Here is a 17,942-nt window from a genome sequence, read left to right as displayed (position 1 = left end):
TCTCTCTCATCACTGATGTTTCTCTCTCTCTCTCTCTTCCAGTCCCTTCCTCTCTGAAATCAATAAAAATAAATTAAAAGAAAGAAAGAAAAAAGGACAGCCAATGTTTGTGGAGCTCGCCCTGTGAGCCCCACCCTGGCTGAATGCCTTCGGGAGCCATTTCTCCCGTAATCCTCACGGCCACTGCGGGAGATCATCACGTAGAGTTGTACGTGAGGAGACCAAAGCTCAGCCTGTGAGTCGGATCTGCCCCCGACGATGTAGAGAGCTGTGGGCTGGAAGGCAATAGTCAGTGCTGGGCTGGGGGAAAGGTGAGGTGAGGCAGTGGGAAGGTCAAAGGCTATGGGATGTTCTGTGTGAGTTTGGGCCGGTGACTCAGACTCCAGGAAACAGGGACCCAACCAGGATGGATGTGTTTGCCAGGAGTGAGTGAGCCGCACACATCACAGGAAGCACTTAGCACAGGGCCTGGCACTTTCTAGGAGCAGTTCGCTAGTAGATGCAGCTCTCAATAACCCTGGGAGCACTTTGAACCAGCTGACATGGGCACCTCGGGAGATGCTGCCTCCTGGTGGTGATGCTGAGCATTGCGTGAAAGTGGACAGGGAGGGACCTGACTCCCAGCATGCTCTAGGGCGGAGGTTCTCAACCAGTGGGTCGCGACCCCTTTGGGCATGGGTTCTAACATGTGGGTCGCGACCCCTTGGGCATGGGTTCTCAAGCTGTGAACCCACAGGGAGCCGCCCAAGGCCGTGCGGATGGCCAGTGGCAGAGAGGCAGCCTGAGTTTCTGGATTCTTGCCTCTGACTAACTAGATAGGAAACAGGCAGAGCTCAAAGGGGTCGCGACCCACAGGTTGAGAACCCATGCTCAAAGGGGTCGCGACCCACAGGTTGAGAACCCATGCCCAAGAGGTCGCGACCCACAGGTTGAGAACCCAATGGTTCTCGCTCATCATTGGTGTTTCTCTCTCTCTTTCCCTCCCCCTTCCTCTCTGAAATCAATAAAAATATATTTTTTTAAAAAAGAGAACCTCCAGATCCAAGGAACCAGAAAGGACAGAATAGCTGGAGTAAAAACTGGGGGTGAGGTTTTGCAGATCCTGATGCAGGATCCCGGGCTCGGGTCTGGATGGTTTCAGAAGTAGTTGGCAAATAGAGAAGCTTGGAGGGAGGCAAGCCAGAGGCCGCTGCCCTCATGCTGGCCTGGAGGGGAGAGATAGATATGGGGGTAGAGCACTGGGGACAGAAGCGACTGGAGGGAGAGGGAGCAGCCAGGGAAGAGAGACAAGAGCCTGAGCCCGAACATCAGGTGCTGGGGCAGCAGCCACAGGTGGGCGCCCAACCTGGCAAGCAGGGGCTGCCTCCCAGGCCCTTCCCTTCTCCCTACCCAGCTGCCTCTGGAGAGGGGAGAGCAGACCGGGGCTGGGTCTGATCTGTGACCCTACAGGCTGGGAGGCCTCCCCTCCCAGAGGCGTGGGTGCAGGAGGCTGCAGCGCCAAGTGGACGCCCGGGCATCTGCAGGGGACGCTGGTGGGCGGGGAGGGACCAGAAAGGCCCAGCGCTGGCCACGGCGAGTGCCACCTGGCCCGAGCAGTCAGCCTCCGCCTCGGAGGGCCCCCAGCCCTGCTCTCCACCACCACATCCCTGCTCATCCCCAACAGGGAAGAAGAAAACGAAACTTCTTGAGGATTTATTAGACCAGGGCTGTCTTGCCTCCTAGTGCCCCGGGAATGGGCTGGCCAGAGACTCAGGGCTCAGGGTCCCCCACCGCGGCACACCCAGTGCCTGCTGCTCCCCTGTCCAGCCACGCTGCCATGGGGTGACTTGGCTGAGCCGCTGGGAGTCCTGGGTCCCCCCCCAGCTTGCCAAGTGATCGTGGCCATATTCCTCGCCCTCTCTGGGCCCAGTCCCCTTCTCCTCCATGGGAGGATGTTGCTTTCCTGTCAAAAAGACAAGGCTGGGCCCACCCAGTCCCACTGCCACTCGGTATCACGAATTCCGGGGTTCAGGGCTGGCCTCTGAGTCGCTGCGGCAGCTGCTCCTTGAGGCCTTTGTCGTTGTTTTCATCGAATTCACACCCACTCAGGTGCCAGGGCCTTACGGCCCCAAGGAGCCAAGCACTGAATCCCCAGACAGGAGGAGGAGGTTGGAAAGCAGGGAGTGTGCCAACCTCCGGGCCAGGTGCCAGGATGTGGGTCAGGAGGAGCTGGGCTTCTCCACTGAGGGGTACATCTTGCGCAGGCTAGAGTCCAGGAGGAAGTCCACTGACCTGTGGGGCGAGGGAGGGTGATGAACAAGTGACCAATGGGGGAATGGGAGGCAGGCGGTCAGGGCTAGGGGAAGGGAGTCTCTGGATGCAGGGCACAGGTGCCATCCAGGTGGCGGCCATCACCCTCTTCTTTATTCCGTTAGGACAACCGAGGCACAGAGAGGGTACAAGACTCACTCATGGCCTCGGGGTCAGCTGTGTTCCATTGGAGAAAGACTCCTCCCATTCCATGTTGGTCTGGCCCCATGTCTGGTTCTAAGTGCAAGCACATGACCCAAGCCTGGCCAATCAGAGAAGGGCAACTGGCTTAGGGGTGGATACCCAGTTTACAATGGGCCAATGACAGCCTTCCTTGGGATTTTTGCTGTCACTATTAAGAAGATTCCCATGGGGCTTGCTAAGATGGTGGGATGGAAGCTGGGAGCTGCTGGGGGCCATCCCTGCTCTCATGAGGGAAAAGTGTGAGTGAAGCCAACATGGGGGGTGGGGTGGAGAAAAGGGCAGCAAGATGGGGAGACCCAGACCCCCTAATGACACCATTTGGGTGCCTAGATCCAGCCATGCCTGAAAGCAGCTTAATGACTTTTCAGTTTCACAAAACAATTCCTATTTCTGTCACTAACACCTCCAGGTGCACCTGCTCCCGCCTGCCTCTGGTTGTTTTGTAACACTACCTTTTTTTTTTTTTTTTTCCTGGGAATTTACTAGTCCTGTGTCCTATAGCCTCCAGGCAGCCCCGGCCTCTGCCTTTACTGCCAAAATACCTGCCAGATCATATGCCAAGGGCAAAGACTGTCCTTTCTACCTCTGGAGCCCCGAGTGCCAGCCCTGCCTTTGCTGCGATTGTTCTGTGCAAAGTGGGTACACCCCCTGCCTCCCGGGGCTTCTCTCCATCTGCAGAGAGAATGACCCTGAGGCTGGGAGCCGCGCCCACCTGTCGATGGGGTGGATGATGATGGGGATGACCAGCAGTCCCAGGGCAGTGGTGGTCCACTTGCGGGCAGCCAGAGGCCAGCGGGTGGCAGTGCCCAGGACGTAGAGAGAGGCCGCGCACACACGGTTGATGGTGAAGCCTGGGATGGCCACCGAGGCCAGAGCCTGCCACACGAAGGTGTCCACCACGGCCACAGTCACCCTGGTGCGGCGGGTCGCTTCAGGGCCTGGCACCTGGTGGGCACAAGAGAAACTGAATTCAGCAGCGGCAGAGTCAGGAAACCCTGTGGCATGAGGCTGAACCAGGGAGAGAGAAGTAGGGGGCGGGGCGGGGGGAGGGGAGAGGGAGCTGGGACAAACCTTGCTAGTATTGGGCTCTGGACTCTACCACATTTAGTGCTGGGGGTAGACTTGTCCACACGCAAGGCTGGGGGGCAGGGGGTGCACTATCCTACAAACAGGACTGGGGTAGGGACTGTCCACATGCTTTATCACAGTGATGGTATCACATGCAAGGCCGGGGACTAACCCACCCTGGGAATGGCCTGGGGGGGGGGCGTGTCGAGGGGCAGGCTCGCACTCACCTCTCCTGCCTTCTTGCCCTTGTCAATGGCATCAGCCAGCACGTAGGAGCTGGACACCCCATAGCTCAGCCACACCACCGCCGCGGGCACCATGGAGCGGAAGGCCTCCCCCACCTCATTGGCGTAGCCTGGACAGAAGGGGACATTTAATTCCGGGGAGCAGCGATTGTTCCACCAGGGGGCGCTCCAGCCGACTGGTTCTAGCCCCAGCCTGCAACACAGAAGCTGGATGACCTTAGACAAGGGATTGGATCTCTCTGAACCTGGAAAACGGCCACCCACGACGCCTACCTCAACGCTAGGGCCACTGTGGGAGAGCTGAGTGCAGTCACCGTGATCAGTCACTCGCCTGCCTTCCCAGTCTGGATTCTGGAAGCTTCTGCGCTAATGGGGGAACAGGCAGCCACAGACTGAGCTCCAGGTACTCGGGCTCCAATCAGAGCCCCGGCATGGCAGAGAAGGCAACCTGCTCACCCCATTCCCATTTCTCCCAGTAGGGTCTGAGCTTCAATCTGGGAGACTGGACCAGCAGAGACCGACCCCCCTCCCCTCCCCTACGCCCCCACCCCTCAAGGCAGGGCTGGGCCAACCAGAGCTGTGTGACCTTGGGCAAGCCCCTAACCCTCTCTGAGCCCAATCTCTGGTCTGGGCAGAATGAGAACTAAGAGGGAATCCTCCCACCTTCTCCAGGACCCAGAACTGGCGTACGAACTGGCAAACCGTGACCCCTGCTCCCCAGCTACAGGGTGGGGGAGTCGCCGTGCCCCTCGTGCCCCCTGCCCCCGCTCTCACCCAGGTATCGCACCCACGTGTCCCGGAAAAGGTCGCGCTCAGCACCCTGCGGGGACGACTCGGACATGGCCCTTCCGCGGCGGCCCCGGCCACTGCAGCGGGTCCAGCCACCACTGCCGCTTCAGCTTCCCCAAGCCCTCCTCCGGTCCAAGGTGGCCGGACGGACTGAAGGTCCCGGACTGAAGGACGGGCTGGTCGCGCTGTCACCAAAAGCAGGGAGCGTCTGTAAATTCCCCCGGGCACCAAAGCCCCTCTCCCAGGCTTGGATCCTACAGATTTTCTTCGCGTTTTCTAGGGCTTTTGAGGGTTGGCACGATCCTCTCCCAGGACTGGCTGTGGTTCAAATGGAAGATCCTGTCCTTCCCAGCTGCACGTCAGAGCCGTGTGACCTCACGCTTCTGTGCTTCTTTGAGCCTCACTTTATTCATTTCTTACACGGGGTGCACCCCGGCGTTCACTCCCAGGACGAGGGTGAATAACAAGTCATCTTTGCCTGTGTTTACTACCGGCCAGACCGTTGGCCAAAGACTAACAGCTGAAGGTTTTACCGGGAAAAGACTCTATAGACAGATTACTTCCTTAAACCCTCCCATCAACCGGTGACCCCCATTTTTCAGACGAGGAAATAGAGGTTCAGAAAAGATGGGGCATTTTCCCAGGTCATACAGCAGCTATGCTGTGACGCCGGCATTGGCTCCAGATGCCGTGCTCTTAGATCTCAGTCAGCGAGGCTGGGAGAGTGAGTGGTGAGCACCTGGTGAGATGGATACTTGGGCTCTGAAGTCCCTTCCCGACACGTGCCATGGCCATCGGTCAGCACGGACATCTAAACCGGATCATTTTGAAAACTGGACAGAACCTCTTGGGGACAAGACCTTGAATGAATGAATGAATGAATGAATGAATGAATGAATGAATGCATCATGAAGCCAGGGAAACAGGATTGTGATGCAAGACTTCAGGGAAATGAGCAGAACAGAATGAGGGGGCTTGGGGGGCAGTGATGACTAAGGAGGGAGCTCTTTCCCTGCTGAACTTCAGTTTACCCATGTGAGCCATGAGTGCAGCTTTGTGAATATTTGGGAGGGGGGGGAGCAAGCAAAGACACAGCCATTAAAGACAGGCAGTCCTGGGTTCCAGTCCCAGTTGTGCCACCTATTACTTGCTGGCCACCGCTGTAAAAAAAAAAAAAAAAAAAAAAAAAGATTAATATTTACTGCGTGCTCACGTGTACCAGGCTCTTTTCCAAGCGCTTTGCACATATTATTTCTTTGTAAGTACAGAGGTGTGTGTTCATTAAAGAATTAGCTTTTATTATCATTAAATAACTCTGGAAAAAATGAAGGCGACTCACTCCCTCCTGAGGGTCTCCTTTTCAGCCCTGGGAGTCGCTGTCTCCGTAGGGTCGGGTTCGACAGCCTGATCAGCGGTGACCTCTCGGGAAGCGGGGCTCGGGGGCTCAAAGAGATACCCAGCCCCTGACTCACTGCCAGTGCAGGCGCAGAATTAGAAGACGGTCCCTAACACCACGTGATCGTTCCTCCCCCGCCTCCCTGCCTACTCGGTCCCACCGCGGGCACCGCGCTCGCCAGACCCACGTGTGTCTGCGCGCAAGAACCGCCTGGCGCCCTGCGCACCCTTAGAAACCCGAGTGGGGCGGGGCTTCCGCCCTGACCGTGAAGGCGACCAGAGCACCCTTAGTGCCCTTAGCAAAGATGGCGGAAGACAGCCCACCGGGTAGGCCAATCAGGAGGCGAGTTGGCCGCTGGGCGCCAGAAAGCGCACGCCAGAGAAGAGCCGGGAGTGGTTTCTGCGCATGCGCCCCGCCTACTATTGGCGGATAGATGTCGCTAAGCTCAGGGCTCTGGGTGAGGCGTGAGCAGCGAAGAACCAGCCGGTAGGCATGGACTTCCACTTTCTGTGCATTGAACGTTGCTTTATTCATTGGTTAATTTTTCTAACAGAGCGTTGTAAACCAAGGTCGGGATGTCCTCCTGAGTATTCTGGCTGGGACCCATGCGGGCTCAGGGCCCCCCCCCCCCTCCTCCTGCTCCCTCCCGCTCCGCCAGGCCAGCTCCCCAGGCTGGGCTGCCTTCTCGTGTTCTGTGCCTCTGTGCAGCCCAGGACCTGGTGTGCGTTTGCAGGAGGTGGGATTGGGATAAGCGCGATGGTTGCCCGAAGGGTCCTTGCCCTCCAGCTCCTGGTCGCTGAGCGGCCCCATGGCCATCCCTGCTTGTCCCCGTGGGTGGAGGGGCCGGGGGCCTTCGAGGCTGTTTGTGGCGGCCCCCAGCCCCGGGCTCTCCCAGATGCTGGCCCTGCCTTTGGCCCCCTGCCCGGGCAGCCTCCCCGCCAGGCACTAGGAACCCATGGCGCCCACCATTCCCCTCTCCCAGAGATGGGAACTGCCCAGGCTTTGTTCGGGTCGACAGGGAGCGGGTCAGTAAGCACCGTGGACGGCTCAGACTGGCAAATGCCCTCACTGAGTTCTACTGTCTGGATCCCACCTGTCATTTTTGTGTGGGGTGCTCACATGGGAGGCTGGAAACCTCAGGCTCACAGGCACCCCGAGCCTCCCTTCTCTCCCCAGAGCTGGGATCCCTGGAGGTAATTTCCCTGTGCTTTGTTTGCATTGGAGGACAGTGGCTGGGTACCGAAGCTCACTGTCCCAGGAAGCTCTGAATCAATGACAATCATCAGTAATTAAATCGGCAGCCGTAGGGACCCCGGAGTTGCTGAAGTTCTCAAGGTGAGGGCAAGACCTGCCTGTGGACCCCTGAGTGGGAACTCTATGCCAACTGTGGGCCACCTCCTGAGACGGGGTGGGGGGAAAGCCACAGGACCCCAGCCTCAGTGATAGAGTTTAGAAGCGCCTCTGACCCCCAGCGTAACTCTAGCAACTCCTTCTGCTGCTCATTATGATCTAAGCTTACGTATTCATTTGGTTGCAAGTTCCTCTCCCCTGCTGCTGGCTTCGCTGAAATGTTACGTTTCAGTCTCTCCCCTTTTTTTCCAGTTTCTTCCCTGCTGCTACCCCATGGGACCCCCTTCCTGTCTCAGCTGTCTCAGGTGGGTGCTGTAGGCACAGTTTTCAGGACAAACAGACCCCTTCCCAGTGCCCAGCCCCTGGGGACTCCTTCGTAACTTGAAAGGCCGGGAGACCCCCTCCTGCTCTGCTCCCTCTTCCTAACTCTGAAATGAAAACTCCCCAGATTCAAGCTGAGGTCTTCCTCCTAGCCCCAGTTCCTTTGGGCATCAGGGTGCTGGAAAAATGACTGCGACAGGGGACAGAAACTGACGGGGAGACACTGAGGGAGCCAGGCCTGCGGTGGGAGGAGGCATTACATTGGGGTGACCGCCCCCAGCTGTTCGATCTTCTCCTCTGAAGCTTTGTCTGGAAGCAGGACCTCCACCGTGAAGCTGACCTTCTTGGCATGAATGAAGCTGTAGGTGTTGTCAAACCGCAGGACATCTGAGGGGAGGCAGAAAACAGGGCATTCAGGCGGTTCCGCCAAAGGGCTTGGGGACAGCGATGTTTTTGGCTGAGCAAGGCCAGGTGTAGGTACTGAGGATGATGGTAGCATAAGCAGGGGCCCTTCACCTTCTGCAAATGCGTCTAGCTGGATGGACAAAGTGTTCCCTAGAACATGCCAAGTGCCAGATGAGTGAGAGAGAACCACTCCTGTAAAGCTTGGAAAGAGAGCGCCCTGTAGGGTGAAATTATGTGAAAGGCCTTTTAGAGGAGTTAGAGCTTGAACTGGGCCTTGAATGTGAGGCGTAGAGCCCAGTTGGCACGGCCCAGTGATTTGAGCATCGACCTAGGAACCTGGAGGTCTCGGTTTGTTTCCCGGACAGGGCACATGCCGGGGTTGCAGGCTCCATCCCCAGTGGGGGTTGTGCAGGAGGCAGCCTATCGATGATTTTCTCTCATTATTGATGTTTCTGTCTGTCTCCCTCTCCTTTCCTCTCTGAAATCCATAAAAGCGAGGCGTAGAATTCATAGCAGCGATTGGTCGTCGTTACAACAATAAGAGTAATGGTAACGATTGCTCTTTCTGTGAGTCAGCACTGGGTTGGTAATCTATACGTGTTATTTCACTGTTTCTCAAAATAACTATGAGTTCAGCATGAGTCCTTGTTTTACGTCCTATAAAAAAGGTCACTGGGTCACACAGAGAGGAAGTGATAGAACTGGAATTTCCCTCTGGTCCGAACTGCTGCCTGACTCGGACCCTGGAAAGAAAGCCCTGCCCTGTCCCGTTCCTGACAAAAGGTAAACTGTGCAAACTTTTCGAAGCAGGACTGTATCCCACAGGAAGATACACGGGCAAAGACGTTCATTGCACCCCTGTTTGGGGGACTGAGCGCTTGGGAAAACGCCAGTGTTCTAAGGAGAATTGCTTACAAAGTTTATACTGCAATCCATATGATGAAATACTGTTCCGATGGAAAAGAAAGGAGTTAGCCTCCTAAGAAGTGGCTGGTGGAAATGGCCACAGTTATCCTTTGGCCAAAAAAAAAAAACAAAACAGAACATGATGAATAGTTTGTAACGTTTGGGTTCATATAGATATGAAAATAACTGGGCTTTGCTGCTCTGTCTAGCTGCACTCCCAGTTCTCTTGGGTGACAGACACTACTCGGGTGCCTGTTCCGAAAGGGAGGCTTTCACCTGGGGCCATACCACCCTGAACACGCCTGATCTTGTCTGCAAGGAACGTTTCTCAAACCCTGTGACAAGTGTTACAATTTCAAAATTCCTGCCAACATACACACACTGAATGACAGACGTGAATGGGTACGTGTGTGTGCACGTCCTGTGTATTAGGGCAACACGTGATGCTTGTAAAGGGACAGGACTCTGATACGTGAATAGATAAGACCTGTTAGGGGTGGGTCCCTCTGCGGAGAGGAAACGGGGCCGACCGCGTTTAATCCAACCCCCTTTTTTGGAGAGTCTGTCCCATTTCGGTCCAATAACCCCTTCGAGAGAACAGAGTACGAGAACAAAACAACTAGCTCTGCCCCTTCTCCATCCTGGTCTTCTCTCACGTTTCCCAGCACAAACGAACAAACAAACTGTGCATTTAATCCCGATACTTCCCCTGGCCCTTCCCTGCATCGTTTAGACTGAGGGTACATACACCACCCTCCATCTTCGCGGTGTGAAGTGAAGATTAGTCACTGATTCTCTCTCTGCCAAAGGCCTCTCAGGACCCCTGATCCTTCTGGAAAGAGGGGCGCTTCCTCTCGGCCCTGGATGACAAAGCCTTAGCAACCAGGGTCCGTGGTACTAGAGGAGTCTTCGCGCTCTCGGACCAAGCACCATCGAGACGGCTCTGCCTCGTGTGATATTCTGCCCTCAGAAGCAGGGAGGGGCTGTTAGGAGGCCCAGGCCGAGGAAAGTGGAGTTCCTGAATTGCATGGCTCATTTGGACGCCAATCTTGTATCACAGACTCGGAGAGCCCCCAGAATCCTCCAGGGGAGCGAGGGCTCCTCAACTTTTGCTGGGGAACTGACCCCTTGAGAATCTGATGCTTTCATCCGGAGATGAAATTCGCACACCATCTCAGATCCTCTGGGGCCCATCATGGACCCTCCAGGGCAGAGGTCCCCACTGGGAAAGGTGCCAATCTGAAGAGACTGGCTATAAGCATGCCCTCTCATGTATGTACTGAGAAATAGATATAGGGTATCTCTCCCAAAATGTATACACACTTAACCACCGACAGTTCAATGGCTGTTTCTTTCTTTACAGATTGAACCCATTGGAATTAATAATTATTCCAAAGGTGTGTATACATTTTTGGGGACACCCTGTATTCTAAAGTAACTTCTTTTAATTTCTCCAAATAAGGAGATGATCCTGATTTTTAATAATTATCTGTGTGAGTTGTTATATTTCAGGATAGTCAAGGGGACAATAAGATACTATTGTTATAAAGGGGGAGGTGTTTGTTCTTTAAGATTTATAATGACTGCTCTGGGGAGTCCCTGAACCCCAGATTAAGATTTCTTGCTCTGGCTCACTCCCGAGTTTTAAGGAGAAGAGGAAAACTTAACTATTTAGGGGCACTTGCTCAAAAGCATTCAGAGAGCCCACCTGGCGTGGCTCAGGGGTTGAGCGTCGACCTATGAACCAGGAGGTGGCCCATTGATGTTTGTCTCATCAGTGTTTCTCTCCCTCTCCCTCTCCCTTCCTCTCTCTCTAAAATCAATAAAAACGGCCCAGCCGATGTGGTTGAGCATTGGCCTATGAACCAGGAGGTCATGGTTCGATTCCTGGTCAGGGCACATGCCCAGGTTGCAGGCTCGATCCCCAGTAGGGGGTGTGCAGGAGGCAGCCGATCGGTGATTCTCTCTCATCATTGATGTTTCTATCTCTCTCCCCCTCTCCTTTCCTCTCTGAAATCAATAAAAATATTTTAAAAATAAAATCAATAAAAACGCGTGTTTGTTAAAAGAAAGAAAGTCAAGCGTGTATGTACACAATGACGTGTGCTCTGCGGATGGCCGTATCCGGGCCGGTGCTAAGCGTGTTCTTGCTGAAGCGCACGTACAGTCTGTGCCTTCTCCCCCGGGACCCAGCTGCTCACTAACAAGAATACTCTCCTCTCCGGGGAGCTGTATCACAGAACAGCTGCGAGGAGGTGGCGGCAGAGACTGGAAGTTGCCTGGGATGTGGGCGAGGATACAGAATCTGAGGTTGGGGTGCTGGTGTAGCCAAGCACCGAGGCCAGGACAGCTGCAGGCGGAGATCCTGGTGGCGCTGCTATGGAGATGGAGCCCAGGGCCTCTCCCACCTGCGGCACTGTCTCCAGGACGGCCCTTCTCCCCCAGGTCTTGCCCAGATAACGACCACAGTGGCTGAAGTGTGTTGAGGGCTTGGTGTGTGCCTGTCATCACGCTAAGCGCTACCAAGACCTCATCGCATGTAACCACCATGGGCCCCTCTGAGGCAGAGAACTTCATCCCCACCGTGGCCATCAGGAAATGGAAGCTCGGGAAGGTTGAGTCACTTGCTTGAGGACTAGTTAGCTGTCAGGTTTAACTCACTGATTTTCCACGCCTAACCCCTGAGCTCTGACACAACGTATAAGGAAACCAGTTCTACCATAGACGCATTGATAGAGATTCTATGGCATGTTTCCGGTCACATAAAAAACACACACCGACATTCCAAAATAAACACCCCAGCCACTTCTAATATTACACAAACATTGAAATAAATATGAGCTATACACACATTCAAGAAAGATGAATAGCCCGACCGGCGTGGCTCAGTGGTTGAGCATCAACCTATGAACCAGGAGGTCACGGTGGGATTCCCAGTCAGGGCACAAGCCCGGGTTGCAGGCCCGATCCCCAGTAGGGGGCGTGCAGGAGGCAGCCGATCAGTGATTCTCTCTCATCATTGATGTTTCTATTCCTCTTGCCCTCTCCCTTCTGTGAAATTAATAAAATACATATACATATATATATATTTTTTAAAAGATTAATAAAAATAAAGTAAGATAATGATCTTCCAACCAGCTCATTTCAGTTCAGGGTCACCAGGGACCAGAGCCTCTCCCCAGCCCAGGGCACATGGCGTGAGCTAACTCCATTCCAATGAAGGGCACATTCACACACACTCATTCTCCTGGCACAATTGAGACACACCACTCACCTGACGTGTCCACCTTCGCAATGTGGGGAAACCCACGTAGACATGGGGACAGCGTGCAAACGCCACACAGACAGTGGCCCCCGCCGGGAATTAATTTTTTTTTTCTTACCAACCTTCTCATGAAACAACACTGGACAAAATGACATTATCCGAGGACCTGCCGTGGTGGTAAAAAAATGAACGCTTCTCTCTAAGCTTCCCACCAGGCCAGAGATAACTACTGTGAGTGTCAGTATGGATTCCCCAGAATCCTTTCCTATGTACACACTTTCTATCAACCGACGTGAATGTGTACCGCGTATGCTATGCTTCACGCTTTATTTCCTTAAAACATGTATCAGCCATCTTACACGTCAACTTAGTCTCATTAATGGATATGGATGGACCCACTGTGTGGATGGACCATAATTTAGTTAACAAGACCCTACTGAGGCCATGTAATGTGTTGCCAGCCTCCAGGTTGCTAAGCACATCCTACATCTTTGTGTCTTTGTTTAGATAGCTCTGTAGGCTTACATTTCTAGACGTAGAATTGCTGAGTCCAAGGGAGTTCTGATTGATACTGCCAAGCTCAGTGAGGTGGAATAGCTTTTCAAATGCTCATCTGCCATTCTTACTCCTCTTGGGTTAAAACTTCCTGTTCACATGTTGTGCCACCTGGAGATGAGTGACGCCCCGAGGGCTCAAGGCTAGGCTTTCCCGGGCCCTGCTCACCCGGTGACCCCCTACACCCCGCCAGCCCGTCCTGCCTCTCTGACGCGTGGGGAAGAGTTCCCAAGAGGTGTCTGATCGCTGTCACAACCCAGTTACACCTGGACCAGAGCGGATACAGTCCCCTGTCTTCACCCAGCTCTGTGACTCACTGCTACCCGGTAGGACCGGGTGAGAGTCCCACCCTGCTATTGACCAGCTATTAACCCCGCTATTGAACAAGTCAGGCCACCTGCCCGAGTCTTACGTCTCGCCACCTGCGCGGATGGGAGTTCCGCTTGCGGTTCTAACAGCCTGAGAGCCGACGTTCCTGGGGGGAGAGGGGCCTCCCCGGCAGGCGTCAAGGGCAGAGGCTTCAAGCCAAGACGGACACTTACAGATGCCAGGGGTGCTGCAGGTGAGGCTCCCGTCCTCGGGCACCAGGTGCGCATTGTACCTCTGGTTGGGCAGCACCTCCGTCATCTCCCCAGCCTTCTGCCGCTCCCCCATCTTGGTCTTCAGGAAAATCCCAAAACCGATGTCCGAGCCTTCCGACGTGAACTGCCACCTGCGCGGGACAGCCGCCCTTTCAGACGCGCGATTAGGGGATCCCGGGGTCCCGCCCTGGGGCTGCTCCCCACCCGGGCCGGCCGCCAATGCCTGGGGCTGCAGGGCTGGGGCCTCCTGGAAGGATCTGGAACCTCCCTACCTGAGGACGCAGCCCGGGAAGAGGATCTCATACTCCACTTGGTGGGAGGAGGCGCGGGAGATCTGCACGTTGTGCTCGTACTGCTGCTTCAGCTGGTCGCGCACGTAATAGGTCTTGGGGATGTCGCCCCCCCAGTTGAGCTAGAGACGGAGCGTGCCGTGAGCCGGGGTGTGCGTCGCAGGCCGGCCTCCTGGTCACCTCCAGCCCCCGGGGCCCGTACCTTGGTTTTGCACTTGGGGTTTCCATCGGGATCGGTCATGGTGCCCCCGTACTCCACAGGCACTTGGTCGGCGCTGATGTATTTCAGCAGCACTTCCTTCCAGTTTGCTGGCAGGGGAGGTAAGGAAGGAGAAAGAGGGGTCACCACCGTCTACACAAAGGAGGCAGGAAAACAACCACCATCCGCCCTCCCCCGCTCCCCCCAAAACACAGGCATTCAGAGCACCGACGCGCCCACAGCACATTCCCCTGTTGGGGGCAGCCTTCGCCCGAGGATTGCCCTGCCCTGCCCCGCCCTGCCCTGCAGTCAGGGGACCTGGGTCCCCATTGCCTCTGGCCAGGTTCTGGTGGGAGTGAAGTGACCGAAGCACCTGAGAGGGCACGTAAAGCGCCCTGCACGCGGGCGAGTGGCTCACCCCCCCAGGGAGGTGATGCACACATCTGCAGGGCGACCAGGAGAGAACAAAGCAGGGAGGGCAGGGCACGCCCTGCAGAGGGAACAGCCTGTGCGGCACAACCATGCAACACCCGCCCCCAGCTTCCGCTACACATAGTGCGCGCAATTGTGACTGAGTGAACGCAGGCATCGCTGTAGGGCGACCCCTTCACATGGGTTCTCTTGGCTCAACCCCAGCCAGGATTTCACATCTGCTCCTGTTTTCTGGTTTTTGGTTTTTTTTAGACCATTCAGCGGCCAAGATTTGGCTCTCTCTCTCTCTCTCTCTCTCTCTCTCTCTCTCTCTCTCTCTCTTTTTGGTAACCAAGCCTTTTCCTGACTAGGAGAGTTTGACTCTAGTGCAACCGATGCTGTGAACCACGTGTCCGCCATCCCAAAGTCCGCAACGAATACCAGCCAAGAACAATATTTTGATGGTGGAAACCTTTCCACGCTGACGCTAGAAGCCACACGAAGGCAGCAGCTCCAAGTCACGGGATGCAACCCGGTGGACTCTGCCACTGACGCCGGCTGGAAACCCACCGAGGCTGTCTGGGGCCTCCCAGACCTGGGACGGCCGGGGCCGAGTCCAAGTTCGTGCAACCCCTGTGGTCTCAGGGCAATGTAACCGGTGCTGCTAAGCTCCAGCAGCCGGCCGAGCGCCTCTCCTCCCTCCCCTGGTGAAGAGGCTGGGCCTTGGCCTGAGGCAGGTTAGGTTGAGAGGGTTTTAGGTGTGGGTGGGAGAACAGGCTGCACCTCCTCCATGGCCTCGCTGCCCGGAAGCCTGTCTCTCATGCTCCCGGTGGGTGGCAGCAGCCGAGAAGCCAACACCACCCGAGCCTTTGCGGGATTTTGTATGTCTCCCCGAAGTGCAGCGGCAGAGCTGGGATGGGGCGGGGGAATTCTCCCCATCTTACAGGGAGCGTCACTGAGGTGACGAGAGGCAGAGCCGAGACCAGAACCCAGAAGCCCTGGGCTTCCCAGGCTGCCCCCCCGACTCCCCCCACCTCCCCCCCACCCCCGATCCCAGGACTCGCCAGCACACACTTGGAAATTCTCCACTTGCCACGTGTGGCCTGAAGGTGAACGTTGAGAAACCTCCCGCATCCCCGTTCCCCACACCCACGCTCAAGCCCAGAGGTGGCCTCGAGTCACCCATGATCTCCCTAGTCCAGAGCTACCCTTCTAGCCCCTTCTCCCACCACACACGCCACTTCCTGCTCCAGCACACGGGCTCCTGGCTGGGCCCTGGCTGGCATCTGATGGCTCCCACATCCCCAGGCTGGAGTCCTCCCCTCAGCTTCAGGTTCAAGTATCCCCAATATCTGTATAGCTCACACTCTTTTTTAAATTGATCTCAGAGAGGAAGGGAAAGAGAGAGAGAGAGACAGAAATATCCATGATGAGAGGGAATCATGGATCAGCTGCCTCCTGCACGTCCCCCACTGGGGATCGAGCCCACAACCCGGGCATGTGCCCTTGACCGGGATGCGAACCGTGACCTCCTGGTTCCTAGGGTAACGCTCACCCACTGAGCCGCACCGGCCAGGCTCTCACACACCCTTGAAACGCAGCCTCAAGCTCATTCTTCCCCTGGTCTTTCCCCATTGACCTCGTTGTTGCGTCAGAGCGACTGCCCCGCGCAGACAACTCATGCCAGACACGCGGACGTCATTTTCGGTTCCTCTTCCTCCTCTCCAACATCCCAGCATTGGAGTTCTGCTGCTTTATTTCCCAAAGAAGTCCTTGGCCCGTCCTCCTCTCCTCGCTGCCTCCGCCGCCCCCGCCCCCGCCCCCGCCCCGGCCCCGGCCCCGGCTTGCAACACCTGCTGCCTGGGTGGTGGCCACAGAGGCCACTCGTATCTGCTCTTCACCATCTCCCCAGTGGGCTGTGTCTCCATGTAGGATCTGACCCGGTGCTTCCCTGCTCAGAACTCCCCGCTGGCTCCCAGGGCCTGCAGAGTCACGGCCCAGCCCCTCGGCCCCAGGTCCTCCGTGACCTGCTCCCGGCTCCCGGCTCCCGGCTCCCTCTTCAGCCTCATCCCCTGCCCTGCACTCTACGGCTGCCTGTGCCATGGGGCGCGAGGCCTTTGCTCAATGGTGTTCCCTGTGCCGGGAAGCACACTGCCTTGCTTCATCCGGCTGCTCTTCCCCACGGCGCTTGCTCGGCCGAGGGAGGCCTCACCTCCTCCCTAGATCGAGTGGGCCTGGTGTCTCCCTTCCCCAAGAGGCCCAGAGGCTGCAAGGGACTGGGTCCAATTCACCTTCGTAGCCTTGGCACCTCGTCCAGGGCCTGGCACCTGGTAAGTGCTCTCAGCGAGTTGCCCCCCAGCTGAGGGCACCCTCCGCTCCCGTGGCCCACGTGGCACCTTCTCTGGGCCATCGCTAGCGCCCTTTCTAGTCTGTAGCATCGCTTCCTCCCTGAAGGTCCTCTCTCCCCTGCGGCTCTGTAAGCTCCCTGATGGCCGTGCCTGGCGTTTCATTCATCTTTGAATCTGCGATGCTGGGCTCAGCACTTCCTTCTAGATTGTCTGAGAGCAGGGGCTCTTATGGAGACAGATATGAAGCCCTCGCCGGTTTGGCCCAGTGGATGGAGAGTCTGCCCACGGACTCAAGGGTCCCGGGTTCGATTCCCGTCAAGGGCATGTCCCTCGGCTTTGGTTGGGGCCTGGGCTGGAGGCAGCCCATCGATGTTTCTCTCTCTCTTTCTCTCTCCCTCTCTTCCCCTTTCTCTAAAAGTCCACGGGAAAATGTCCTCGGGTGAGGATTAATAATAACTAAATAAAATACACTTAAAGAAAGAAAACAGATAGGAAGACCCCAACCCAGCCCCAGCCTGCTCCCGGGCGCCACTGCCCCCAGAGCAGCAGAGGGGCCGTCCGTCCGCCCTGTGGCTGTGGCCCTCCCTCTAAAGCCATCCCAGGCGGGGCCACAGGCCCCCTGCGGAGCTGAGAAGGGTCCCGGCTACTCACCCCCCAGGACCATGATCTTCTTGCGCGTTTCCTCGCTCAGGAAAGGTTTGACCAGATTGTAGGCCACGGGAAACAGCTTGGGGGCTGGAACAGAGGCCGACAGCGTGAGGCTGGACGCAGCGCCCACCCTGTCCCCAATGGCACCGCCCTGGGTGCCCTGTGTCAGCCGCACATGCCCGAGCGCCCTGGAGCCCACGTGGCAGCCCAGGGGGTGAGGCTCAGCACGGGCACCTCGTTCATTTCCAGCTTCGCCCTCTGCACAGCGGGCAGAGTCAAGTGGGCCTCCCCCCGCTGGCCGGCCGGGAGGCACTGGTGCATCCTAAACACGGTGTGGACCCTAAAGCCGTCTGCGGACGGCAGGGTCCCTCGGCTTCCCTGCTCCGGCTCCCGGCGTGTCCCTCTCCCAAACCTGCCCGTGACTTCCTCACGGAGGTCCCCACTTACCTTTAATGACAAAGAGGCGCTTCAGTTTTTCGGGATAATTGTCCTCCACCATGCACAGAAACTGCGGGAACGAAGCACCGAGTCTGTGGGCGCAGACCGCCTCCAGGCCGGCCTGTGCCCCCATCGCCTCGCCCACCCACAGGGCATACCGGCAGAGGGGCCCCCTTCCCTACTCTCTGCCCCACCTCCCCCTCCGCCTGCCTCCCCAGGCCAGCCCCCTGCCCC

General features: G+C 56.7%; 2 protein-coding genes across 3 annotated transcripts in view; both read right to left on the bottom strand.

Moving 5' to 3' along the window:
- Positions 1 to 1,677: 1,677 nt before the first annotated feature.
- Positions 1,678 to 6,074, bottom strand: MTFP1 (mitochondrial fission process 1). Its single transcript, XM_081113851.1, has 5 exons — positions 5,935 to 6,074; positions 4,581 to 5,755; positions 3,789 to 3,916; positions 3,206 to 3,438; positions 1,678 to 2,271 (listed from the first exon to the last, which is right to left on the bottom strand). The coding sequence occupies exons 2-5, from the start codon at positions 4,645 to 4,647 to the stop codon at positions 2,199 to 2,201; spliced, it is 501 nt and encodes a 166-aa protein (XP_080969977.1). The 5' UTR covers positions 4,648 to 5,755; positions 5,935 to 6,074; the 3' UTR covers positions 1,678 to 2,198.
- SEC14L2 (SEC14 like lipid binding 2) overlaps positions 5,870 to 17,942 on the bottom strand; it is a 25,601-nt gene continuing 13,528 nt past the window's right edge. Inside the window, exons 7-12 of one of the 2 annotated variants that reach the window (XM_081113841.1) lie at positions 17,718 to 17,778; positions 17,274 to 17,357; positions 13,867 to 13,973; positions 13,647 to 13,786; positions 13,336 to 13,505; positions 5,870 to 8,049 (exon numbers count right to left, since the gene is read on the bottom strand). In XM_081113841.1, coding sequence (XP_080969967.1) covers positions 7,919 to 8,049; positions 13,336 to 13,505; positions 13,647 to 13,786; positions 13,867 to 13,973; positions 17,274 to 17,357; positions 17,718 to 17,778 — 693 coding nt within the window. In that variant the 3' untranslated portion in view covers positions 5,870 to 7,918. Of the gene's footprint in view, positions 8,050 to 12,360; positions 12,905 to 13,335; positions 13,506 to 13,646; positions 13,787 to 13,866; positions 13,974 to 17,273; positions 17,358 to 17,717; positions 17,779 to 17,942 lie in introns of those variants that run through there. The other variant, XM_081113842.1, reaches the window with a different exon arrangement.

The sequence above is a fragment of the Myotis nattereri genome, assembly GCF_964212035.1.
Source record: "Myotis nattereri genome assembly, chromosome: 19".
NCBI lineage: Eukaryota > Metazoa > Chordata > Mammalia > Chiroptera > Vespertilionidae > Myotis > Myotis nattereri.
This window is presented reverse-complemented; position numbering and strand designations above follow the sequence as displayed.